The sequence below is a fragment of the Pogoniulus pusillus genome, chromosome 35 (genome assembly GCF_015220805.1).
Source record: "Pogoniulus pusillus isolate bPogPus1 chromosome 35, bPogPus1.pri, whole genome shotgun sequence".
Lineage (NCBI taxonomy): Eukaryota > Metazoa > Chordata > Aves > Piciformes > Lybiidae > Pogoniulus > Pogoniulus pusillus.
The window spans coordinates 2,461,809-2,488,378 of NC_087298.1; the positions used below are offsets into that span (position 1 = coordinate 2,461,809).

General features: G+C 58.0%; 1 protein-coding gene across 1 annotated transcript in view; it reads left to right on the plus strand.

Moving 5' to 3' along the window:
- ARRDC1 (arrestin domain containing 1) overlaps window positions 1–22,214 on the plus strand; it is a 49,978-nt gene extending 27,764 nt beyond the window's left edge. The window contains exons 3-8 of the mRNA XM_064171142.1: window positions 14,747–14,797; window positions 15,496–15,650; window positions 16,305–16,487; window positions 18,188–18,364; window positions 18,524–18,935; window positions 20,376–22,214. Of these exons, the coding sequence (XP_064027212.1) occupies window positions 14,747–14,797; window positions 15,496–15,650; window positions 16,305–16,487; window positions 18,188–18,364; window positions 18,524–18,935; window positions 20,376–20,440 (1,043 nt within the window). The 3' untranslated portion in view covers window positions 20,441–22,214. The remainder of the gene's footprint in view (window positions 1–14,746; window positions 14,798–15,495; window positions 15,651–16,304; window positions 16,488–18,187; window positions 18,365–18,523; window positions 18,936–20,375) is intronic.
- Window positions 22,215–26,570: the final 4,356 nt, after the last annotated feature.

Consider the following 26,570-nt stretch of genomic DNA (forward strand, 5'->3'; position numbering starts at 1 on the left):
CAGCAAGGCAGTGTGGGGTGTAGCTGCCTCTGGGCAGGCAGCCCCAGTGCTCCCTGGGGTGCCTCCATGCAGATCTGATACTGGGTGCCACGAGAGCCTGAAGCAGTCTTGTGCTTTTGGGGCATTGGGCTGGGTGATGGCAGGAGCCCAGGGGGTGAGTTGATGGAGGTGGAAGCTTTCCCAGGCAAAGCCCCCAGAGGAGCCCAGGGCCAGCCCATGACTCCTTTGCTGGCCAGCACTGGCCAGCCACTGGTGAAAAGCAGCAAGTGCCACAGGCACCACGGGCAAGGGTTAGAGGTTACACCAGTACAGGTGAGGGACTGACCTGGAAAGCAGCTCTGTGGAGAAGGACCTGGGTGCACTGGTGGGCAACAAGTTGCCCATGAGCCAGCATTGTGCCTTGGTGGGCAAGAAGGCCAGTGGGGTCCTGGGGTGCAGTAAGAAGAGTGGGTGTTGAGGAAGGTTCCTCTCCTACTCTACTCTGCCAGTGGTAGGGTATTGTGTGCAGTTGTGGGCTGCCCAGTCCAAGAGAGACAGGAAACTGCTGGAGGGAGCCCAGCAGAGGCTGCAGAGCTGCTGAGGGGCCTGGAGCAGCTCTGTGAGGAGCAAAGGCTGAGAGCCCTGGGGCTGAGAGCCTGCAGAAGAGCAGCCCCAGAGGGGATCTGAGCAATGCTCAGCAAGAGCTAAAGGACAGGGGGGCAAGAGAATAGGGCCAGAGTCTCTTCAGTGGTGCCCAGTGACAGGGCAGTGGGCACAAACTGGAACCCAGAAGGTTCCATCTGAGGAGCTGGGGAAACTTCTTTGGTGTGAAGGTGCTGGAGGCATGGAGCAGGCTGCCCAGAGTGGTGGTTGTGGAGTCTTCCTCCCCGGAGGGATTCCAAACCTGCATGGCCATTGTGATCCTGGGCAAGCTCTGTGGGTGCCCTGCTTTAGCAGGGGGGTGGACTGGATGATCTCCAGAGGTCTCTTCCAACCCTCATCGTGCTGGGATCCAGAGTTGCTGTGGCTGCAGACAGATGCTGTGGTGGCACAAGGGGCAGTCCTGCTGTGTGTGCACATGTGCTGATGGCTTCAGCTGAGGGTTGGCTGTGTCCCCCCTTCCTCCTCACGTCCTGCAAAGCAAACAGCAGGGGGGAGGGCAGGGAGCGTGGGAGGCTGTGGTCCGGGTGGCTGCAGCTGCCTTTGTACTTCTGCAGGAGCATCTTAGCAGCAGCACTCATGGCAGATGGGTGGAGGGAGGGGAGGAATTGCTCTGCCTCCCTTGACTCTCCGAGCAATGCTCTTCCCTCTCTTTGAACTTGCACATTTAAACAAGCCCCGTGTCAAGGGGGAGCAGCATGTCCCTGGGGGTGGGCAGCAGCCAGGCTGTGCCCTGGGGCAGGGCTAGGGGACAGGGTGGTGCCAGGCTCGCCACTGGCACCATTCCCAGCGCTCTTAGAGAGGACTCATCCAGACTGGTAGCATCACCTTGGGTTGAAGGGGAAACCCAAGTTGCCCCCAAGGCTACCTCCATATTGCCCACCCCTGGTGAGCAGCTCCAGCAGCAGCAACTGCTGGCACCTGTGGGGATCTGCAGGGAGGCAAGCTTGGCCTGAAACCACCTCTCTGCCTGAAACCACCTCTCTGCCTGAAACCACCTCTCTGCCTGAAACCACCTCTCTGCCTGAAACCACCTCTCTGCCTTCCCACATCCTGAGCAGTAGCTTTAGAAAGCAGCCAGCAGTGCTCTTTGGGGAGGCGTGGGGGCAGGGGAGAGAGGAGCTTTGCAGAGCCACGGAGGCTTGGGTTGCTCTCTAAGCACTGGGGAGCCATGCCAAGCTCCTGCACCCACACACCTTTGCATGGAGACAAGTGAGGGGGCAGCTTTGGAGCATCAGCTGTTGCTTCTATTAGACACTGGTGTGGCTTGTTTTAAGGCTGTACATTGCATGAGAAAGGGGACAGGCCCTGAAATAACCCAGCTGCCTGCTTTGCTCTCTGAGGCTCTTATTTAAAGCACTGGCCTCATCCTTCCTTTCCCTTCTTGCCCCACCTCTGAGCACATCTGTGGTGCAGAGGCCTCAGTCTGGCTGCTGGAGCAGCTCAGGTTGGTGGCTTTGCCTCAGAGCACCCTGGCTGTGTCTATGCTGCTGTGGTGCTCACCCCTGAGCAGTGCCATGCCCATGCTTTGGGAAGGCCTCTTGCTGGGGCTGAGCAAGCACTGGAAGACAGCAGGGCTCCGGGAGCTGCTGTGGGGGTTGTGCAGGGTCTGTGCTGTAGCCTTGGCAGCAACACTCACAGCAGAGGTTTAAGGAACTTGGGGTCTTTATAGAAAAGCTGCTCTGGAGGCCCTCACCTCCCTTCTTGGCTGGAGGACAGGGGGCAGCAGCAGGGAGGTCACTGAGCTGTTGTGGCTCTCAGGGGGAGGCTCTTTATTTGCTTCCCAGAAAGGAGGCCAAGGCAAGATTTGCTTTTCCCACTTGGCCTGGGTGTGACTTGGACACTTCCTTGCTGCTTATGCTCTTAGATCCTCTTTTTGCAAAGAAGGGCAGTAGGGATGGGAGGAACCTTGCAGCTGAGGGGGAGAGTTTGGTTTCTCCAGGTGGCAGCGGTGCAGGAGATCAAGTCCAGCAGTTAGAGCCAGCACAGAACAGCACTGCCTGTACCCTCTGCTCTCAGACAGAGATGCTTCTCTTGATCCAATATAATGGAGTCATTCAGCCCAGCTGAGGCCTCTTCCTCCCCTCCCTGCTGCAGCTCTACCCTTGTTCAGCAGGAAAGGAGCAGGTCACAGAATGGTAGGGGCTGGAAGGGACCCATGGAGATCATCCAGTCCAACCCCCCCTGCCAGAGCCAGAGCAGGGTCACCTAGGGCAGGTCACACAGGAACACAGCCAGACAGGAAGTTCTTCTCATGTTTAGATGGAACTTCTATGTTCAAGTTTCACAGGATCAAGCAGGTTGGAAGAGACCTCCAAGCTCAGCCAGTCCAACCTAGCACCCAGCCCTGGCCAATCAACCAGACCATGGCACTAAGTGCCCCAGCCAGGCTTGAACACTTCCAGAGGTGGTGACCTGATACTAATAACAAGTGGCTCTAAAATAAGTTTGCTTTGTGCCAATTACCTCTTGTCCTGTCACTGGGGATACCAGAGAAGAGTCTGGCCCCATCTTTCTGCCACCCACCCCTTCAGACCTTGGTGAGCATTGCTAAGATCCCTTCTCAGCCTCCTCTTCTTCAAGCTACGTAGCCCCAGGTCCATGGTGTGGCCATAGCCACAGGAGGCTGCTTTCTTTGGGCACCTGTATCTCTGGCTGCACACACAGCCCCGGGGCTGGCTGCTGCTGGCACAGGTGGACTTCTTCTCTTTAAACCATACCTGAGCTGAAGCCCTGCAGGGAGCTGGCTGTGATTTCCAGCTGACTACTTCTGGCAGCTCGTTAGTGAGCTTGGAAGCACTGCGGGGGGTTGCTGCCTGCTCCCCCACGCTTCTCTGTGCACAAGAGCTAGAAGGGGGCAGCTCTGCAGCACTTGGTGCCATGGTCTGGCCTTGAGCTCTGTGGTAAAGGGTTGGACTTGATGATCTGTGAGGTCTCTTCCAACCCTGATGATACTGTGTGATACCTCTTCCCTGGGGGGGGTTTCTCTGCCTGCCTGGCACAACACCTTCACAGCCAGCACCTGTTCTGTTGCCAGCTGAAGTTTAAAAGCTTGGTGACGTGACTAAGGAGGCATTGAGAGGCTTTAGAGGATCACAGAATCAGTCAGGGTTGGAAGGGGCCACAAGAATCAGCCAGTTCCAACCCCTCTGCCATAGGCAGGGACATCCTACCCTAGATCAGGCTGCCCAGAGTCTTATCCAGCCTGGCCTTAAACACCTAAATCATAGAATCATTCCAACCCAAATCATAGAATGGTTTGGGTTGGAAGGGACCTTTAAAGGTCATCTAGTCCACCCCTCTTGCAGTCGGCAGAGAGATCTGCTGGCAGAGCAGGTTGCTCAGAGCCTGTCCACCCTGACCTGAAATGGTTCCAGGGGTGGTGTGCATCTCTCTGGGCAGCCTGGGCCAGGGTCTCACCACCCTCAGTGTCACACATTTCTTCCTTCTCTCCGGTCCCAACCTCCCTTTTTCAGTTGAACCCCTCCCCACCTTGTCCTGTCACAACAGGCCCTGCTCAGAAGAGCTGGGTCTCTTGTTCTGTGCCCAGGAGCCACTGTGAGTAGGAGGTAGCAAAGCAGTGAGTGGTGCTGCTGGGCAGGTGACAGCAGGAGCGTGCCCGTGGGGAGCTGATAAGGATGTGCTGGTGCAGGCTCCTTTGCTGCCAGGTTCAGGGGCAGTAACTGCAGGTGCAGACCAGGAAAGAGCTACACTTGCCTTGGGTCACAGCAGCTTCCTCAGCTCTTCCCAGTTCGTTGCCTCAGTAGCTCACTGCTAATCCTCAGAGGGGTCTGCAGCGTTGCCACACTGCCAGCTGCTGCTGAGGCATCGCACATGCCACTGCCCCAGCTCTGTGGGTGGTGGAGCCTTTACCCTGGCCTCAGCGCTGGGCCTGCCGCTGTGTTTTCCTCCTCTGCTGGCAGCTCCTGTGCTACAGAAAGGTGGCTCCAGGCAGCGCCGACCCCTGCGAGCGCTGCGATTGCTGCTGCTGCCTTTGCGTGCCGGCAAATCCAGGCCGAGCGAGCTGCGGCTGAGCGGGAGCTGGGCGCCTGCCGGGCACCCTGGGCGCCTGCCGGGCACCGTGCGACCCCGCGGTGCCCTCTGCAGCTCCGCTCGCTCGGAGGGATGCTTGCTGCTGGGAGAGAGCAGAGCCGAGCCGAGCTCCTGCCCCAGCCGAGCCGAGCTCCTGCCCCAGCCGAGCCGAGCCCAGCTCCCGCCCCAGCCGAGCCGAGCCCAGCTCCTGCCCCAGCCGAGCCGAGCCGAGCTCCTGCCCCAGCCGAGCCGAGCCCAGCTCCCGCCCCAGCCGAGCCGAGCCCAGCTCCTGCCCCAGCCGAGCCGAGCCGAGCTCCTGCCCCAGCCGAGCCCAGCTCCCGCCCCAGCCGAGCCCAGCTCCCGCCCCAGCCGAGCCGAGCCGAGCTCCTGCCCCAGCCGAGCCGAGCTCCTGTCCCAGCCGAGCCCAGCTCCCGCCCCAGCCGAGCCGAGCCCAGCTGAGCTCCTGTCCCAGCAGAGCCGAGCCGAGCTCCTGCCCCAGCCGAGCCGAGCCCAGCTGAGCTCCTGTCCCATCCGAGCCGAGCCCAGCTCCTGCCCCAGCCGAGCCGACCTCCTGCCCCAGCCGAGCCCAGCTCCTGTCCCATCCGAGCCGAGCCCAGCTCCTGTCCCATCCGAGCCGAGCCCAGCTCCTGCCCCAGCCGAGCCGAGCCCAGCTCAGCACGGAGTCTTCCCCTGGCATGCACCCCGGCTGTGCGTGCTGGCAGGGCACTCTGCTGCCCTTCTGCTGCTCCTGCTGGGGCGCCGTGCCCGCTGCAGGGGGGGCAGGAGCACATGTGCCTGTTTACCCTGGGCTGCTGCTGTTTGTAATCCCCTCTGTTAGCTTAATCCGCCGGAGCCTGAGGCGGAGTCCTGACGCTAAAGCTGCAGGGGCCCAGCATTGCCTCAAGTGCCCTGGCACGGACAAAGTTAGTGCTTCCCAGCTGATGTCTCTGACACAGCCTCCTGGGAGCTACAGGAGCCCTTTTTTAATGTCTAATACTCAACTTGTTGGGCTGCAAAAGTGGAGAAGGAAGGCAGGTGTGAGCAGGGTGCTGGCTGGGGCTGCAGCAGGTGCAGGTGTTCAGTAGTTGGGGAGCTGGCACCCTGCAGAGCAATCCAATGGTTTGGGTTGGAAAATGCCTTTAAGATAATCAAGTCCGAGGCTACTCGAACTCTGCTGAGGCTGGTGCTAAACCATGTCCCTCAGCACCACATCTCTGCCTCCTTTCAACGCCTCCAGGCACAAGGATTCATCCACCTGGGCAGCCTGTTCCAGTCTTTGACAACTCTTTTGGTGAAGAAGTTTCTTCTAATGCCCAACCTAAACCTTCTCTGGTGTAACCTGAGGCCATTTCCGCTTGTCCTGTTATTACTTGGGAGAAGAGACCAACCCTCACCTGCCCCCAACCTCCTTTCAAGGAGTTGGAGAGAGCCAGAAGGTCTCCCCTCAGCCTCCTTTTCTCCAGGCTGAACCCCCCCAGCTCCCTCAGCTGCTCCTCCCCAGCCCTGTTCTCCAGACCCTTCCCCAGCTTTGTTGCCCTTCTCTGGACCTGCTCCAGCCCCTCAGTGTCCTGTGGGAAGGGCTCCACACTTGAGCCCAGTACAGGACTCCTGCTGGTCACACTGCTGCCAATCCAGGCCAGGATGCTGTTGGCCACCTGAGCACACTGCTGGCTCACCTTGGGCTGCTGTTGACCAACAGCCTTTCTCTAGTGGGCAGCTTTCCAGCCACTCTGCCCCAAGCCTGAACCTTTCATGGCATTGTGGTGACTCAAGTGCAGCACCCAGCACTGCTTTGTGCCCGGTACAGAGGCAGAGCTCCCAATTTCTCCACTTGAAAGTGGGAAATGCAAACCTGCTGCTTTCCTATCCTGTCTGGAGAGCCTCAAGAGAGTACCTGAGCTGTGTATTATTAGCTGTGTATCAGCCTAGCCTGTCAGCTTCAGAGGAGCTCACTTTAGCCAGGAGGGCTGGTTTTAGGCAGCAGGAAGTCTACATTGCTCCAAGTGATGGCAGAAGAAGCAGCAGGCACCAGGTACCTCTCTGTGCTACAGGATTTGGCCGGCACAGTTCATGCATCACTCATTAAGTAGCCAGGGAGAAGCTGCCATATGGCCCTGCCTGCTGCTCCTGCACTAGGGGAACCAAAAAATGTGTCTACTGCAAAGGTGCAGCTTGCTCCTGCTCCAGTGTGTGCAGCAGGAGAGAGCCTGAGCCACAGCTCTGCTTGCAGGGTGCAGGCTGGGAGAGCTGGAGCTTGGCACAGCTCCAGAGCTCCTGTGCTTGGGGTTCAGGGACACCTTCCAGGCAGCTTGTTGGATACAGAGCATAAGGCACCTTCCTCTTCAGGGCTGGAGGGAGAGATGCACAGAGTATTCATCTGGTGTGCCCCAGCCTAGCTGTGGACACAGCCTGGTGAGGCAGAGAGGTGTGGTGTTGCCTGGCCTGGCAGAGTGCTGTGTGCTCAACCTCTGAGCTGTGTTTGGACCTCTGGGCTGCCTCTCCCAACCCACCAGAGTGTGATCTCACAGGGTGAGCACTAAAGCTTGGCTCAGCCTGTGCTGTTTGTGCCTCAGTGACCAAGGCATCTCCCAACCCTCTCCTGGCTTCTCTTCCCTTGGTACTGACTTGGAGGTTCTGATTTGATGGTGGCAGCTCATGGGGAGACAGCTGTGGTGCCTCATGGCTTGCACCTCCCCAGGGATGGAGGTGCTGGGAAGGGAGATGTTTGGCAGATGTCCCTGTGGTGGCACTGCTTTGGACCTGCAGCCCAGGCAGATCTGACCTGTTTGCATGGGCCACTAACTGGGAAAGCTGCCGAACAGCCCTGGGAAGCCCATGTGGGCCCCTGTGCAGCAGGTAGGGCTCAGTGTGCATTTAGTTCCTCTTGAACTCCATCCCTGTCCTGTATAGGCTGCCAGAGGACCTTTCCCAGCCCTTGGCAGGTTACTGGCAGGGCAGGGTGTGGGCAGGCAGCTTCCCATTGCCCTTGGATGGTGGCTTTGAAGTTTGAAGGGCTGGTGACTTCCTCTGGATGCTGGCACTGCCTGGGCAAGGGCCTGGCAGCACTAGCCAAGGAAGCTGCACTGCTCTGAAGAGTTCAAACCCTTTCAGCACCTGAGCTGAGGCCGAGTGAACTTGGCTCTGATTGTGCCTGGCCCTGGCCACATACAGTCACAGAATTACTTGAGTTGGAAGCAACCTTTAAAGCTCATCCAGTTCCAGTTCCAACTCTCCTGCCAGGGAGACCTCCCACTAGCCCAGGCTGCTCAAGGCCTCATCCAGCCTGGCCTTGAACACTTCCAGGAAGGGAGCATCCACAGCTTCCCCGGGCAACCTGTTCCAGTATCTCACCACCCTCACTGGCAAGAATTTCTTCCTGATGCCCAGTCTCAATCTCCCCTCTTCCAACTCAAATCCATTCCCCCTCATCCTTTTAAAGTCCCCAGCTTTCTTGTAGCCCACTTCAGGTACTGGAAGGCTGCTCTAAGGTCTTCCCTGTAGCCTTCTCTTCTCCAGGCTGAACAGCCCCAACTCTTTTGACCTGTCCCCATAGGGAAGGTGCTCCAGACCCCCTGGGGACCTGGCAGAGGACCCCACATCACTCCTCTGAATCAAGTTTACTTTGTGCACATGAGCTTTCCCAGGCCTTCTTCACATCCCCTGGCACAAGCAAACACCCTGTGCCAGTCTGGAGCAGAGGGGAGCAGCTGAGCTGTCAGCAGGAGATTCCTTTTGCTCCCAAACAAATCTCCACTGGATCCAGGGAACTCTCCACGGTCACTCTCCACTTTGCACTGTAAGCTGACTCTTTCCCACCCTCAGTGCGTGGTTGCTGCTCCTGTTGTCAAGGTTTGCTTTCTCACAGGCTGTCTGGGGCAGCAGCTCCTTCCCCTTCGGGAATGTTTAGGGAGGATGCTCCCAAGGGCGGTGCGGAGGTGGCCAATCCCTGCTGGCTGGGTGCCTATCGGGAGGAAAGGCTGCTGCAGGTATGGCCCCACAGCAGAGCCCTGCTAATCCAGCTGCCTCTGCTGCCTAATGACTTTCTCAGGGTATTTTTAGCCGCGTGTAAACTTCAGGAAAAGCTTTTCAGCAGCCGAGCACACTGTGGCCTTTGTTCGGGCTGCTGGGAGCTGAGGGCTCCGCGGGGGCTTGCACAGCTCTTTCCCCTCGCACTGTCTCCAGGCAGCTCAGAAGCACTGCAGCCTGCTGCCTGGGGGCTGGCAGAGACCCCCTGAGCCCTGCTGAACTCCTGCTGACCTGCTCTTGCCCGTGTGCAGTCCACAGCTTGCTTTGGCAAAGCTTCTGCTTCAGAAGCGGCTGAGAGAGGAGCTGTCAGAAAGAGCTGCTCCTCCTGGGCGGCTGCAGCTGCAGAGGGACCTGCCCCACCTCTGCCTGCTGCCAACAGCAGCCCCTGTGGCTAATTCTGCTTGCGGGTGAATTAAGCACATGAGATGGCCTGGGTCTCCACCTGAAGCTCTTGGGGCTGGAGGAGCAGGGGCAAAGAGTGGCTTCCCGTGGGCTTTGTGTCCCCCTTGCTGCCTGGGGATGCTGGAGTTGTGCTGCAGCTGGGCAGGCAGAACGCTTCTGCATTCCGTGCACGCTGCTGCATCTCCTCTGCTGCGATCTGGGATCTGTCCAAGGCTTGTGTGTGGCTTGTGGGGACACATTGCCATGGCCTGCCCTTGTGCAGGGAGGGTGAGCACTGCAAGTACCCCTCACAGGGAGCTGAAGTGGCTTTTGTTGCTGTTTTCCAGGCACAGGTTACCTGGATGCTGGTCACACTGTGCCCTGCCCATGCTCACAGGGTGGCAGGGACAAGGGAAATTGCAGGGTTCTGCCCTCGGAGCAAGACCAGTCAGTGTGTGGCAGTGGAAGCCCAACCTCTGGGAGCAGTGTTGCCAGCTGGAGAGTGTAAAAGTAGTTGCCACCTCCCTGCCCACCCTAATGGGGGACTCAACTCAGGACTCTCCAACTTTTCCACCTGCCAAAGGCATCTGACACATGGCAAAAGACCAAAATGGCTTTGGCATCCCAGCCAAGCTGGACATGGAGCCTCCACTGCATCCATGCTGGAGGAGCTTCTGCCAGGAGAGGCCAGGAGGAGCTTGGGGAGCAGCTCAGTGAGGAGTTATAGCTAAATAGCTGCTGCTCCCATGGAGCAGGCAGGACCTGAGCTTGCCTGCAGCCTCTGCTCCTTGTCACTCCACCAGGCACCCTGCATTGTGCCTGTACTTTGATGGGAGCCTCCTGCCTAGGTCAGGGTCATCTGCTCTTCCTCATTTTGTTAACCCTTCTCTCTGAGTTAGCCCTGACACTGCCCTCCAATGCCCCATTTGCTTTCCATAACAGTGGGCTTCTTAAAATGCCTACTGCAAGCTGCTGAGAGTGCTTACAGCTGAGACTGGGGGTTCTCAGCCAGCCACAGAGCTGAGCATGCTGCCATCTGGCCACCGGCAACCTGCCCAAATAGCTCTTGTGCTGTCAGCAAGGGCAAGAAAGGGGCATTCAGCTGTAGAGGGAGGCTGGGTGAGCTGGTTGTTAGCTGTGAGGGCCTCTGGGTAGGACCTAAATGCTTAGCATCATAGGATTCTTTCAGCTGGAAAAGCTGTCTGAGATCATCCAGTCCAACCAGCAACCCAACCTCACCATGGCCACCAAACCATGGCCCCAGCTGCCATGGGCACAGGTTTGTTGAACACCTCCAGGGATGGGGACTCCAGCACCTCCCTGGGCAGCCTGTGCCAGTCCCTGACCACTCTTGCAGCAAAGACATTTTTCCTCATGTCAACCTAACCCTCCCCTGGCACAATTTCAGGCCATTTCCCCTCCTTCTGTCACCTGATACTAGAGAGAAGAGACCAACCCCCACCTGGCTCCAGTCTCATTTCGGGGAGCTGCAGGGAGCAATGAGGTCTCCCCACAGCTTCCTCTTCTCCAGGCTGAACACCCCCCAGGGCCCTCAGCTACTGTGGCTGGCCCTGCTCTCCAGACCCTTTACCAGACAGGCTCCAGCCCCTCACTGTCCTTGGAGTTAGGGGCCCACAGCTGACCCCAGTATGTGAGGTGTGGCCTCACCAGGGCCACGATCACCTCCCTGCTCCTGCTGGTCACACAGTTGCTGGTGCAGGCCATGGTGCTGTTGGCCTTCTTGGCCACCTGAGCACACTGCTGGCTCAGCCGTGGTCAGCCCAGCTGGCAAAGTCCCTGTCTGTGGAGGCTCTCAGGGTTGGCATAAAGATGCTTCTCTCACTTTAGGGGAAGGAGAGTGTGGGTTGGAAGGAGCAGCTCTGAAGAGAAGAGCTACTGCTTGCCTGCAGCATCTCTGCTTAATGGAGTGGAGAATGGAGCTCACTGCATCCTGTGGCTCACTGCTCAGCACAGGCTTTCATGACTGTGAGCCAAGCAGTGCTGTGATGCCCTTGGTCTGTGTCAGCTGTGACAGGGCACAACTTCAGTCTGGGGTTGATGGTCTTGGGCTGGAAAGGGCCTTCTTGCCCATCATTTTGTGTGCAGCTTGTTGCAGGCAAGGGATTTGCAGCTAGCCTCAGCAAGTCTGAGGATGCTGTGAGCCAAGAGGTCTCAGGGTGTGTGTCTGAGCTACCAGAATGGTCCACACTGACCCATGGGCAGTTCTCACCTGGTGATTTACTCAGAGGCTGGGCTACCAGTGTGAAAATTGCCTCTGTGCCACCAGGCCAGGCAGTGGCTCTGGCAGCCAGGCCATGCTCTCTGCAAGAGGTGCTGGCTGTGCTCCTTGCTGGGAGAGCACATTGCCTCTCCAGGCTGCCGCTGTGAGCAGCCCTCAGCACCTCTGCTCTTCTGCAGGGGCTTAGGAACTGGAAGTGAAGTGCTTGCAGGCTCCTGAGAGGGGCAGGGGCTTGATGGCCTCCTCAGCTTGTGCTGCCTCTAATGCAGAAGAGGGACTTCCACTTTGTGGAGTCTGTCAGCTCTTCCTAGGGGTCCTGAAAGGCTGTGATGCTTCGTGCTCCTGGCAGGTGACTTGAAATCACTCTCTGCAGGATCACTTGGGATGCTGCAGGTCAGACAGCTGGGAAGTCACCAGGCTGTTGAGGAAGCTCAGTGGCCACTGCCCTCTGGGACTCCCATCCCCCTTCCTTTCACAGTGCAGCACCAGGACTTGCTCCCTCTCCCTTTCACACAGAACAAGTCATAGAATGGCTTGGGTTGGAAGGGACCTTAAAGGTCATCCAGTTCCAGCCCCCATCCTCCATGAGACCAAGCTGCTCAAGGCCTCATCCAGCCTGGCCTTGAACACTTCCAGGGAGGGGGCATCCACAACCTGCCTGGGCAGCCTGTGCCAGTGTCTCACCACCCTTACCCTAAAATATTTCTTCTTCATCTCCACTCTCAATCTCTACTCTCCCAGCTCAAAGCCATTGTCTCTCAGCCTGCCACTCTCAGCCCTTCTCCAAAGCCCCTCCCCAGCTCTCCTGGAGCCCCTTTAGGTACTGGAAGCTGCTCTGAGGTCTCCCTGCAGCCTTCTCTGCTCCAGGCTGAACAGCCTCAACTCTCCCAGCCTGTCCCCACAGGGGAGCTTCTTCAGCCCTCTGAGCATCTTGGTGGCCTCCTCTGGACCCTCTCCAACAGCTCCATGCCCTTCTTGTGCTGGGGGCACCTGGACTGGATGCAGTGCTGCGGGTGGGAGAGGTCCCCTTCCTGCAGTGCAGAGCTGGTGTACTGCAGCTGATTGATTCCCATGCCCCAGGTAAGGATAACAGGACTCAGATGGAGACTGGATGGTGTGCAGTGAAAGGCAGGAACAGGCAGTGGGTTGGTCATGGATCTCAGGCAGGCTTTGCCCCATAACCAAGAGGCAGAGGCACTGCTGGGGCTCAGGGCACTGCCTATAACCCGGCGAGGCTCCGCGGGCAGGGTGTAGGAGAAGCTGCCCACAGCTCCGTGCCCAGCCCAGCTGCTCGCTTGCCCAGGCTGGCAGCCAGGGCCATGCCTGGCTTTGGGCCTACACCTGGTGACAGGAATAGAGGTTGCATTTTAGCCTGCACAAGCCGGGCTGGGTTGGGGGCCGAGGAAGGGAATCTCCGAGGAGACCTCCTGGGCGGGCGATGGGAAGCGCCGAACCCCGGCGGAGGCTGCAAACAGCTCCTGGCTTGCTCCTGCCTGCCTGTGCCAGCTGCTGCCTGCCTCCTCGGTTCTGGATGCACAGCAGCTGGGGGCTGCAGCAAACGGGGGGCTGGCTGAGCAAGCTTCTCCAAACACTGAGCCCAGCACAGCTGGCCTGGACTCCAGCGTCAGGTGGGGGGGATTTACCCTTCTCTTTTCCCACCTCACCCCCCCTGTGTAATCCGCTTAGACCCCTGCTGGCGAGCTCTGTTGCTGCCAGCTCTGCAGAGCCAGCAGTGCTGAGGGGAAGCTGACTCCTCTGTCTTGCATCAACAAGGAGCCACATCTGGAGTCTGGGTCCTTCCAGCAACAATCCTGCCTTGCAGAACAAGCACAGCGTGGCCTTGAGGTGCCCAGGCCTCCTGGAGCAGCTCTCCTCTCCACCTCCACAGATGTGGATAGCACCAGTGCCTTTCTCACTGAAAGCAACTTAGGATCACACTGTGGGGCCAGTTCAGCTGTCATGCTGCCCTGGCAGGGGATCTGGTATCTGGGTGGGAGTTCTGGAGGGTGGATGGGGCTGGAGTTGTTGGAGGCTGTAGCAGTGTTAGCCATAGAACCATACAATCAGCCAGGTTGGAAGAGAGCTCCAAGCTCAGCCAGCCCAGCCTAGCACCCAGCCCTGGCCGACCAACCAGACCATGGCACTAAGTGCCCCAGCCAGGCTTGGCTTCAACACCTCCAGCCACAGAGACTCCTCCACCTCCCTGGGCAGCCCATTCCAATGCCAATCACTCTCTCTGACAACAACTTCCTCCTAACATCCAGCCTAGACCTGCCCTGGCACAACTTGAGGCTGTGTCCCCTTCTTCTGTTGCTGGGTGCCTGGCAGCAGAGCCCAACCCCACCTGGCTACAGCCTCCCTGCAGGCAGCTGCAGGCAGCAATGAGCTCTGCCCTGAGCCTCCTCTGCTGCAGGCTGCACACCCCCAGCTCCCTCAGCCTCTCCTCACAGGGCTGTGCTCCAGGCCCCTCCCCAGCCTTGCTGCCCTTCTCCAAACACCTTCCAGCACCTCAACAGCTCTCTGCAATTCAGGAGCCCAGAACTGGACACAGCACTCCAGGTGTGTCCTGAGCAGTGCTGAGCACAGGGGCACAAGAACCTCCCTTGTCCTGCTGCCCACACTGCTCCTGAGCCAGCCCAGGATGCCATTGGCTCTGCTGCCCACCTGGGCACTGCTGCCTCCTCTTCAGCTCCTCTCTCCCAGCACCCCCAGGCCCCTCTCTGCCTGGCTGCTCTCAGCCACTCTGGCCCCAGCCTTTAGTGCTGCTTGGGGTTGTTGTGGCCGAGGTGTAGAACCCTGCTTGGCTCTGGGATGAGCCCTCAAAGCCACTGCTGCAGAGTGGGATGTGCTTAAAGAAACCAGGCTTGAGGCTTTGACATTATGGAGATCTTTTTCTCAGGTGTAACTGAGCTGAGGCAGTGCAGGTCCCTTCTTGGGACCAGGATGGGGATTTAGGCCTGACAGGTGGGCCACTGGTTCCAGCTCCTGAGCAATCCCCAGGCTGTGTGGGACTTAGCCTGTGGCTAAGGCTATAGCAGCTTGATGCCCACCAGACCTCCTTACCACCCTTAGACAGTGCCTGTGCTTTCTAACCCTGCCCCTGACTAGCTGTAGCCTGCTTCAGGGGACATAAACACACAGCATCCCCTGTGCATGCCCTTTGTCAGTTAGTCTGGGGCTAACCACTTGCTGTAAGCACTGGGATCCCTTAAACCCTGCCCCAGACCCCCTTACTTCCAGGGTATCTTGGCTAGAAGCAGTCACTGGAGACAGTCATCAGGAGGCAGAAGATGCTGTTGCTGACTGAAGCACTGCTCACTGGACCTGGAGTTGTGCAGTGGGTGTAGGCAGCTGAAGTTGTGTTCTCTCCAGATCATTATTCCCAGGCAGGGACCTCTCCCACTTACCTTCTACTCTTGTTTCCTGCAGGGGTCCTGACAGCTGGAGAGCACAACTTTCCCTTCCAGTTCCTGCTGCCAGGTATGATGCAGATGAATGGCTGAAGGCACTTCCATAGAAGCCTCAGCTCTTACAGCCCTCTGAGCTGGGCTGCAACAGGACTTGGGCTGGGTGGCAGAGGCAGGCTGGCAACTTGGCTGAAGGTGCTAGAGGGAGGATAAGGTCAAACACAGGTAGCAGAGGAGCTTAGACAAGCAGTGAGTACCTTCAAGTGCTGGTGCAAAGCCAGGTCTGAGCCATCACAGAACTGTCAGGGTGGGAAGGGACCTCAAAGCTCATCAGTTCCAACCCCCCTGCCTTGGGCAGGGACACCTCACACTAGATCAGGTTACTCAGAGCCCCATCCAGCCTGACCTTAAAAACTTGCAGGGATGAGGCTTCCACCACCCCCTCCCTGGGCAGCCTGTGCCAGTGATGCCTCTCCAAGCATGACCCTGCAAGCTCTCCGGGTTGTGCAGGGGTCCTGGCCTGTGGCTGTCCAGAGAGAGGATCTCTGCTCTTGCTCATCTGGTTGTGGGGGATCCCTTTGGTCAGGAGGTTGCAGCAAAGTCTCTGAGTGACCAATATGGCCAGCCCCAGATGTTTTCTGAGGGAGTCTCCATGTGCTCTGTCTCAGACACTTGCAGAACTCCTCAGGTGATGAGGAAAGCAGCTTTCCTGTTCAGAAATGCTTGGCCTGACTCAGCCTTATGATCCTTCTCTTTCTTCCTTGACTCCAGCCTCTGCTCCTACATCGTTTGAAGGTCCTTTTGGCAAGGTCCTCCATCAGGTGAAAGCTGTGATAGACACACCTCGCTTCTCCAAGGACTACAAGTGCAACAGGATCTTCTATGTTCTCTGCCCTCTCAACCTGAATGACATCCCTGACATCGAGGTAAGAGCAAGGAGGAGCCAAGGCTCCAGCTCTTGTCCTGCTGCTTGCCTGGGGAATACCTGTGTGGTTGGACAGCCCTCTGCTGCACGCCCCGAGTGTGCAGGAGCAGGACAGTGAGGAGGAAGTTCTTCAGCATGAGAGTGGAATGGGTTGCCCAGGGAAGTGGTTGAGGCCCCATCCCTGGAGGTGCTTAAGGCCAGGCTGTCTGAGGCTGTGGCCAGCCTGATCTAGGGTAGGGTGTCCCTGGGCATGGCAGGGGAGTTGGAACTGGATGCTCCTTGTGGTCCCTTCCAACCCTGACTGATTCTGTGATAAAGATGCAACCAGTCCCTGCTCCAGGTCATTTCTGACTCTCTGCACCTTGCTTTGTAAGACTCAGCACACAGAGAGCTGTTGGCCAGAAGCAGCAGGTGCATGTAGAGCCCTGGGGCTGGGGAGTTTGCTGTGAAGGGAAGAGTCACTGACAGGACCACAAACCTAGAGGGGAGTGGAGAAGTGAGACCTGCTGTCTGCAGCTGTGCTGCGCTGCTGCTGCTGCTGCTGCTGCTTTGCATCCCTGTAGTCCAGCCACTTCAGTTGGCTTGTTTGGGCTGTCTGAGTGCTGTGCTGGAGGCTCTCCTGAGCCAAGCCCTCTGTCTCTCTGCTGTCCTGCAGCAGCCCAACACCATGTCCATCACCAAGAAGTTCAACTACAAGCTGGTGAAAAGTGGCAACATCATCCTGACAGCCACCTCGGACCTGAAGGGCTACGTCGTGGGGCAGGCGATCCAGCTGCGCACCGACATCGAGAACAAGTCCGGCCGCGACACCGGCGCCGTGGTGGCCAGCCTGCTGCAGGTGGGCATCCCCAGGGTGGCACTGGCACTGTGGTGGCCAGCCTGCTGCAGGTGGGCATCCCCAGGGTGGCACTGGCACTGTGGTGGCCAGCCTGCTGCAGGTGGGCATCCCCAGGGTGGCACTGAGGCTGTGGTGGCCAGCCTGCTGCAGGTGGGCATCCCCAGGGTGGCACTGGCACTGTGGTGGCCAGCCTGCTGCAGGTGGGCATCCCCAGGGTGGCACTGGCACTGTGGTGGCCAGCCTGCTGCAGGTGGGCATCCCCAGGGTGGCATTGGCACTGTGGTGGCCAGCCTGCTGCAGGTGGGCATCCCCAGGGTGGCACTGAGGCTGTGGTGGCCAGCCTGCTGCAGGTGGGCATCCCCAGGGTGGCATTGGCACTGTGGTGGCCAGCCTGCTGCAGGTGGGCATCCCCAGGGTGGCATTGGCACTGTGGTGGTCAGCCTGCTGCAGGTGGGCATCCCCAGGGTGGCACTGAGGCTGTGGTGGCCAGCCTGCTGCAGGTGGGCATCCCCAGGGTGGCACTGGCACTGTGGTGGCCAGCCTGCTGCAGGTGGGCATCCCCAGGGTGGCACTGGCACTGTGGTGGTCAGCCTGCTGCAGGTGGGCATCCCCAGGGTGGCACTGGCACTGTGGTGGCCAGCCTGCTGCAGGTGGGCATCCAAAAGGGTTGTTTTTCAGCTTCTGCTGGTACCTCACCTGCTGAGGCCTCTGTGACACTGGGGCAGCTCTCACCTCTGTGCATCTGTGCTGCATGTGGCTGGAAGGTGGCATGGAGAATGCCAGGCCTCTGCCCAGCTTAGCTTCTCTCTCCCTTGCTGTGGCAGGGAGTGGTAGAAGTTGTCTTGCTCGGACCAGCTCAGTCTGTCCCACAGCAGTGAGGGTTTCTCCTCACTGCACATCAGGTTTGGGCTGATCTGTTGGAGAGCATCTCTGGGGAAAAGGACCCGGGAGTCCTGGTGGGCAGCAGGATGCCCAGGAGCCAGCAATGTGCCCTTATGCCCAAAAGGCTGAGGGCACCCTGGGGTGCATGAAGAAGATTGTGGCCAGCAGGTCAGAGAGGTTCTCTTCGCTCTGTACTATGCCCTGGTGAGGCCACATCTGGAGCAGTGTCCAGGTCTGGGCTCCCTGCTCCAAGAAGGACAGAGGCTTGCTGGAGGTGGTGCAGGAAAGGGCTGAAGATAGGGCACTGGAGCAGCAGTCTGGTGAGGAAAGACTGAGAGAGTTTGGGATCTTAGTTTGGAGAAGAGAAGATTAGGGAAGGGATCTGATAAGTGCTTATAAAGGCTGGGTGCCAGGAGGGTGGGACCAGTCTTTGTTCAGCCCTGCCCAGTGGCAGGACAAGAGGCCACAGGCACAAACTTGAATCTAAGAAGTTCCATTGACACATGAGGAGGAGCTTCTTTAATTCCAGGGTGCAGGAGCCCTGGGACAGGCTGCCCAGAGAGGTGGTGGAGTCTCCATCTCTGGAGACATTCCAAACCCTCCTGCACGGGTTCCTGTGTGACCTTCTCTAGGTGACTTTACCTTGGCATGGGGGTTGGACTGGATGATCTCCCTTCCAACCCCTACCATTCTGTGGTTCTGTGTGTGGCAAAGCAGTTGGGTGGCTTTGTGTCCTGGCTTAGGTTTGGGGGGGACAGAAGCCCCTCTGCAGCCTTCCTGCTGTTCTGCTAAGCTGTTGCCTTCTCCTGTCTCTGCAGAAAGTGGCTTACAAATCCAAGCGCTGGATTTACGACCTGAGGACCATCGCTGAGGTGGAAGGCTCAGGAGTGAAAGCCTGGAAACATGCAGAGTGGAAGGAGCAGATCCTTGTTCCAGCACTGCCCCAATCCATTCTGCAGGGCTGTAGCCTCATCCATATCGACTACTACATCCAAGTGAGTGCCTCAGTGCTCCTGGGGAGCTGCACTGGGCCACGCTGCAGCTTCTGTGCTGAGCTGAACTGCTGAGCTCCGCAGCTGTGTGGTGCAGGTGGCCCCTGTGCCAGGTGGCCCTTCCCAGTGCAGTGTTGGGCACTGTTTTTTCTTCTCTTCCAGGTCTCCCTCAAGTCACCAGAGGTCTCTGTCACTCTCCCCATTTACATTGGTAACATTGCTGTGAACAGGGTCCCCCTGAGCCCATCCCGCTCCATCCAGCACATCCCCTCTGCGGTGGTCCCCAGCGCCCCCCCGGAGGAAGAGGAGGCTGCCAGTGGCTATCACCCCATGGACAATGTCTCCATCCCCACCAAAAGCCATTCCCAGCAGCAGCCATTCAGCTACGCCCCAGGACTGAGCTTCCAGGAGCTGAGGGTGGACACGGAGCAGACAGGCTCCCCGAGCCACCCCACGCTCTGCCTGTCCACGGGAGCCACTGTCCCCTACTACGCCGAGGGGAACGTGGTGCCTGTCCCCACGGCCAGCTCCCTCATCCTGCCTCCGGAGTACAGCACCTGGGGCTACCCCTACGGTGAGCAGCCCCTGGCCAGGCCCGAGTGGGCTGGGCTGGGAAACATCTCCTACCACCGGGGGCTCTGCTAACTGCGAGCTGGGTGGGCATAGAGATGTCAGCCTGTGGGGGGCTGATGTCAGAGGAGTCAGAAGAAAGCTGGGGAGGGCTTGTAAGGATAGGACAAAGGAGAATGGATTGGTGCTGGAAGAGGGGAGATTAGGACTGAGATTAAGAAGAAATTCTTGACAGTGAAGGTGTTGAGACACTGGCACAGGCTGCCCAGGGAGGCTGTGGATGCCCCCTCCCTGGAAGTGTTCAAGGCCAGGTTGGGTGAGGCCTTGAGCAACCTGGGCTAGTGGGAGGTGTCCCTGCCCATGGCAGGGGGGCTGGAACTGGATGATCTTGAAGGTCCTTTCCAGCCCAGTGTGATTCTGTCAGTCTGTGACAGCTCTCTGCCCGCTTTAGCCTCCAGAGAGCTCCTCTCTCGGAGCAGGCAGAGGCAGCTGCCTGCAGCCACGCCTGCCCTGGGCTGGTCCTGAGAGGATCTCCCTCTTCCTAAATGAGCTCTCAGCCTCCCACTGCTAGAAAAAGTTTCTTGGCTTGTGGTGAGGCTGATGGGAGCAGAGCCAGGAAAATGATGTCACTGAAATCTTCTGACTTGGAGTGGGCCTGCAGCTGGTCTGAAGGCACAGGCTATGGGGGCGGGAGCTGAGAGACTGCAGGCTGGAAGAGCCTGGGGAGATCCCAGCTTGCCAGATTGCTGGAGCAGTGCTTGTCCCACCCAGCATCTGGGGTGGCAGGGACCAGCACCGTCTGTTAGCACAGCCCTGCCCTGTCTGTTAGCACTGTGGTAGGGAGACCCTGGCGGTCTCTCCAGCCCTGCCTTGGGGCTCAGGGAGACACTTGTGGTCTGGAGGTGTTAGAGAGCCTGAGGATGCTTGACAAAGAAGGGGAGGAACCAAAGAGGGCTTTGAGATGCTGATTTTAACCCCTGGAAGCATCAGGCAGGAGCGAGGGTGGCTGGTTCAGACTCTGTGTGCACACACACAACCCTGTGTGCTTCAGCAGGGCCTTTTGTAGGGCCCTAGAGGCAGAGGGCCTGAGGACAGCATCACAGAGGGGCAGAGGTTGGAGGGACCTGTGTCAGGGGGATGGGAGCAGTCTTTTTCAGTGGTGCCCAGTGACAGGACAGGGGGTAATGGGCACAGTCTTGAACACAGGAAGCTCCATTCGGACACGAGGAGGAGCTTCTTTAACTTAAGAGTCATGGAGCCCTGGAACCCAGAGAGGTGTTGGAGTCTCCATCTCTGGAGCCATTCAACCCCCCCCAGAGGACCTTCTCTAGGTGCATGACACATGTGCATGGTAGCTTTACTCTGCAGCCAGTTACATCAGCTGGGCTGAAGGGAGCCTCCCAGCACCCACCGTAACTGCTCTTACTCTTTCTTCCCCTCACAGAGGCACCTCCATCCTACGAGCAGAGCTGCAGCAGTGCCAACTCCAGCATCAGCAATGGCAATTAGCCCTTCCCAGCTTCCAGCCCCACTGGCACTGCCCACCCTGGGCACCACAGCTCATCTGCCTGCTGCAAAGGCTGGTACAGCACAAGGTGGCTTCTTATCTCGCTGGCTGCTCGGTCGGGTCAGTGGCACAACCCAGGCTGGGCTTTGGAAGTCTTTTTCTAGGGAGGAGGGGGAGAAAACCCAAACAAACAAAAGAGCAGCCAGAGCAGCCTGTGTGTGCATGTAGGAGGCATCTCCTGCTGCTGCACCGAGTGCTGGAGAAGTGGTTTTGCCCCCGGGATGCCCTCTGCAGCAGCCTGTGTTTAAAGTACTGTAGCCAACACTAACTGCTTTACTATCAAAGCACCTGCGATGCCTTATCTGAAATGCTCCTGGCTTGGCATGCCTCCCCTCTAGGTGAGGGCTGGGCTCTGTGGACTTTCTCCCTTCTCTTTTTAGGGGCCATGTGCCCTCCAGGAATGGTTCTGCCAGCCTTTCTTCTCGTCCTCAGAGCTCCTAAGGGTAGCTGAAATGGGAGGATTCTTGGAGTAGGCAGGTTCAGAAGGTCAGGGACGCAGCAAGCCAAAAGCACAAGCCCTGGCTGCAGCGGTGCTGGGGGGTGAGCAGCAGCAGGCTTTGCTCCTCGGGCTGCACTGCTGCCTGTGGACAGCGAGAGGAGAGCTGCTCTGGCAGCAGGGAGCTTGCCAGGGCCTTGCTCGTACCCCAAGAGACCCTGCTGAGCTGCGGAGGGAGAGCCAAGTAGTACCATGAGGTGCCCACCAGCCAGCTCCTGGCCTTTTTTACCAAGGGCAGCTTTTCATGAGCCCTGTGGGGACAGACCATCCTTGCTGCCAGACCCGGGATGAGCAGCACTGAGCCTGCAAGCAGGGCACCAGCTCCCTGTGCCCCATCTGCCACCCCTGCAGGGTGCCCTCCCCATCCCCGCTGCTGCACTCTTTGGTGGGCCAGAATTAAACGACAATCAAGTTACAAAAGTCCTGTCCAATGCTACCTCTGAGTCTGCCCAAGGACCCTGTGGGTGGAAGCCCTTCCCTGGGGGTGTCCCTCCCTCCAGGCTCAGCCTGGCACCTGGCAGGAGTGGGCCTGTGGCCTGGGGACTGTGCTCCCTGCGGGCTGGTGCTGGTTCACTGCTTGTCCCCTGAGCCACCTCTGGGCCCACGAAAATGCTCAAGAGGGGACACAAAATGCTACTGCTCAGCTGCAGCCTGTGCTGGACCTGACAGGGTGGGAGAAGGAGCTGGTGGATGCAAACCAACATTTTACTTTTGTGCTTTGGTTCCTTTGACCCTCCACTTGCTGAGCTTTTCGAGCTGAGGAGACCACAACCCAGGCACCTCAGAGCCACAAAGCCTCCAGCTGTGGACTGCAGACCTTTCAGACTTGGTCTCCACACTGCCTCGTGCTGGGTGGGCAATACCTGAGGAAGCTGTTAGGAGCACTACAGGCTCTGCACCTGGCTGGCAGGCAGCTGGGGCCAAGCCCTGCTTTGCACTCTTCCTTTGCAAGCTCTTTTTATCTGGTTTTATTTCTTCCTTTTGAAGTGTTGAACTGCTTTAAAGGTAAGGGAGAGAAGGTGTAGCTCTGAGCAGTGCTGGCACAACATGCACCAATGGTGATAGAATGATTGTCATTGTCCCTGAATATATCTATATAAATATATAGATACATACATATATATATATATATATATGAGAGATGAAAGGTTTTGTTTTTAATGACTGGATTCAGAAATACAAATTTTAATGCTGTATTTAATAAATTATTCTAAGAGAAACTCTGTGCTTGCTTCATCCATTGCTGATGCTTCATCCATCTGCCTGTTCATGCCCAAGCCTTGCACCACATCTCCATGGCTTTGCAATCCCTCCAAGGATGGGGACTCTGCCACTGCCTTGGGCAGCCTTTTCAGGGAGAGAATTGTTCCTCATGTCCAACCTAAGTCTCCTCTGGTTGCTGCTTGAGGCCATTTCTTCTTGTTCTATCAGCTGATATATAGGGAGAAGAGACCAAGCCCCACCTGGCTCCAGCCTGATTTCAGGGAGTTACACAGAGCACTGAGCTCTGCCCTCAGCCTCCTTTTCTCCAGGCTGAACACATCCCCAGCTCCCTCAGCTGCTCTTCCCCAGCCCTGCTCTCCAGACCCTTCCCCAGCTTTGTTGCCCTTCTCTGGACCTGCTGCAGCCCCTCAATGTCCTTCTTGGAGTGAGGGGCCCAAACCTGACCCCAGTATTCGAGGTGTGGCCTCCTCAGTGGTGAGCAGAGTGGCACCATCACTGCCCTACTCCTGCTGGCCACACTACTGCTGATCGAGGCCAGGATGCTCTTGGCCACCTCAGCACACACTGGTTCATCCTCAGCTGGCTGTTGCCCATTGTCCCCAGGTCCTTTTCCTCCTGGCAGCTTTCCAGCCACTCTGCCTGAGGATTTCCAGATGGTTGGAGTGAGTTTGGAACCATGGGGACTCAGCTCTGGAAAAAGCAGCCCCTCTGCTGCTCCTCAGCTGTGTCTGCAGCCGTGGTTTGCCCCATGGGTCTTGGGCAGTGCTGTCTGGAGAGCTGGGTTGGTGGGGAGGAAGGGGAGAGTGGACTCTCCCTGCAGTAGAATGCAGATGGAAGGGCTGAAGACCACCAGCCCAGGCCCTCTCCTAAAGAGCTGATTGGAATTAACTCATTGAAATGGAAGGTAGCTCCTCCCCACGCCCACACCTTAGTGATGCCATGGCTGAAGCATGTAGGTGTTGCCTAAAGGTTGTCCTGGCAAGCAGCCCGAGGTGTCATCTCTGTCTTGGACATGAGGATCCTTCTTCACTCTGCTCAACTCTGGCTTCTGCCCAGCTTTTGTTAGGGCTCTCTCCTGTGCCTGGTGGTCTGTGCCTGATGTGAAAAGCTCTGTTGACACGCAGGGGTCAAAGGCAGGCATGTGGCTGCCATGGTGTCCCTTCCTGTTGCTCTTCCTCCTGGTTAGCTGAACCTGGTTTTGCCTGTCTCAGCCTGTAGCCCCTGTGGCCTTCCATGCTGACAGCTTTCAGACCTCAGCCCAAATCCCTTCCATACCTCTGGAAAAATTGTACAACTGTGCCAAGTTGTACTACAGGCTCCTGACCTAGACAGGGTGTGGGAGAGACAGCCTAGGCCAGGACCAAGTTCCTGGTTCCTTGTTCTCCATTCCTAAAGCTCAGCTGCTGGTGATGTGTCCAACCCATGTTCCTTGGCTGGGAAAGTGGAATGCTGCTTTGGTTACTGTGGCCAGAGCTATTGGGATGCTCTTCTAGACTCCCAGCCAGTGTCTGTCCTCCTGGTTGAACCTTTGCAGCTGGGAGTGCACCATTCCTGGTGCAGGCTGTGGAGAGAAGCCAGCTGTACCTCACACAGCCCCCGTGCCTCTGCAGCACTCCTCTACACCTCAGCTTGCTCTCCCAAATTATCACTGAATCATGGAATGCTTTGGTTTGGAAGGGATCTTTCAAGGCCACCTCATCCAACCTCCCCTGCAGCGAGCTGAGACATCCTTCCAACAGATCAGGTGGCACAGAGCCCTGCCCAACCTGACCCTGAAGGCTACAGGCATGCATATTTGCTACAGACCTCTCCTTCAGCACCTCTTACTCTACACAGTGTCCCCTCGGCAAAGCAAGGGGCAAGTGGGCACCCTCCTCACTGGTGAGGAGTGTCCATCTCCACTGGCTGCTGTGGAGGGAGCAAGAAGGAGCTGGAGCTAGACCTCGTGGTGGTCCTTGTTCTTTTGTGTGCTAGGGCTTGGGCAGGCACAGCTCCCGCAGAGAGAGTCCTCTGAGATGGCCGAGGTGGCTCTGGCCAGGCTGCAGCAGGGCATCACCCTCAGCTGTGTCTGAGCAGCCCCCCTGTTGTGCCCATGGGCAGAAATAAGCAGTGAGGCTCTGTGGCTTCCATAGTCCTGCCCAGCCAGGCCTGACCCCAGTGCCACAGCAGCTACCCGAAGCCTGACACGAGCTGTGTCTGTGTTTCCTGGACCCCTTTGATGTGGTCCAGACTGCAGGATGGAGGAGTCAGTGCATCTCTTCTTAAACCCACCCACGGTCATGGCCCCAGGGCATTGCAGCAGGAAGGTCCTCAGGGTGTCTGAGTGCTTCAGATGAGCTTGGAGCTAACCCAAGGTCTGGGTGTGAGTGTTGGAGGGGCTGAGTGCACAATCCTGCTGTCTTTGGCCTCCCTGCTCTGCAGCCTCTCCAGCTTCAACCTCTCTAAGTCCTGGCAAGCTCCTCCTGGGTCATCTCCCTCTGCCTGAGCCCTGGCATGAAGAGATAACTCCCTCCCACTGTCTGCCCCCAGCTGTGGGCAAGAAACTCGAGTACTCAGGAACCCTCTCAATCTCCTGGCTCGGTTCCGTCAGCAGTTGTTGTTTTGGTGTTGCAAGGGGGTGCCAGTGAAGTCTGGGAGCTGATGGCCTCCAAAGTTGGCATTCAGTGGGAAATACCAAGATTATCATTTGCCTGTTTGGTGTGGGTTTGGTTTTGCTTTTTTTCCCCTGCTCCTGCTGTTTCCTTTTTACCCTCCATGGCTTTGTCTTTGTCCCCCTCTCCACATCTGCCACCTCCATGGCTTCAGCTTTTTTCAGCGCTTGTATCCTGCCAGAGTCCACTTTGGTGCCTGCAGGAGATGGGGAAAGAGGAGGTGAGGGACACAAAACTTCTTCTTTATGTTGGGTGTGAATAATTTTTGGCTTTCCCCCTTAATTTGCAGTGGGTTTGTAGAAGTGAGTATTTTCTGCTGGGACGTTCTCCTGTTGAGCCAGCACAAGAGAGGAGAGAAAAGGTTCTCTGGGGTCTGCGTGGGCTTTGTTCTCTGCATTTTAAAGCACTTCCAGCTCTCTGCAGCAGGAATGCCCTCAGGAGAGCCTGGTGGGGTGAAGCCCTCTGAACTTGTGCCCTTCCTTGCACCCATACTGATGGCTCCAATTCTTCGTTCCTTTGGTTCTCTTTATGGACGTGGGGGGGGGGGGGGGGGGAGGGTTTCTACAACAATATTTGTGGTGGCTCTGTACAACCTGAGACTTTGGTGCCATTTAATACCAGGTTTTAAAACGGCAATGAGCAGTTTTAAACCTTTGCCAGGGCTTCTGGGGAGTATTTCTGTCCCAGCTTTCAAACCACCAAATGTAAAGAACTGCAGATGTAAATAAAGATCTTTTTAAAGACCATCTGAGCTTCTGGTCGGGGTAAAGGGGGTGGTGAGCACTGTCTGTACACTGAGACACTGGCACAGTGGGTGAGAAGTGGCTCTTGGCTTTCAGAGGAGTCATCCACACCTGCCGCTGAAGCTCGAGTCTGCAGCCAGCGCTCAAGCATCTCCCACGCAGCGGTGGAAGCGCTGGGGCGGGCAGACACCGGTGGGGCTATCTCTGCTGTCCCTTGCTCCCATGACGGAGCAAGGTCCGAGCGGGAAGGAGCAAGGGCCGCAGCTGCAGGAAGCACTGAGGTGGTTGCGGTGTTCTCTTCCTGCCGGCAGGAATCCCAGGATGTGGAGGTCCGTCCCTGCTCGCCCCACTCGGTGCGGGAGAGGGCAGTGTCAGCCTGGCTGGAGCTGCAGCCGCCATGGCCGAGCTGCCTGCGGCTCCATGCTGCCAGGGAGCTCCATGCTGCCAGGGAGCTCCATGCTGCCAGTGCGGTCCATGCTGCCTGCAGGCTCCATGCTGCCAGGGAGCTCCATGCTGCCTGCGGGCTCCATGCTGCCAGTGCGGTCCATGCTGCCAGGGAGCTCCATGCTGCCTGCGGGCTCCATGCTGCCTGCGGGCTCCATGCTGCCAGGGAGCTCCATGCTGCCAGGGAGCTCCATGCTGCCTGCGGGCTCCATGCTGCCTGCAGGCTCCATGCTGCCAGGGAGCTCCATGCTGCCTGCGGGCTCCATGCTGCCAGGGAGCTCCATGCTGTCTGCGGGCTCCATGCTGCCAGGGAGCTCCATGCTGCCTGCGGGCTCCATGCTGCCTGCAGGCTCCATGCTGCCAGGGAGCTCCGTGCTGCCTGTGGGCTCCATGCTGCCAGGGAGCTCCATGCTGCCAGGGAGCTCCATGCTGCCTGCGAGCTCCATGCTGCCAGGGAGCTCCATGCTGCCAGGGAGCTCCATGCTGCCTGCAGGCTCCATGATGCCTGCGGGCT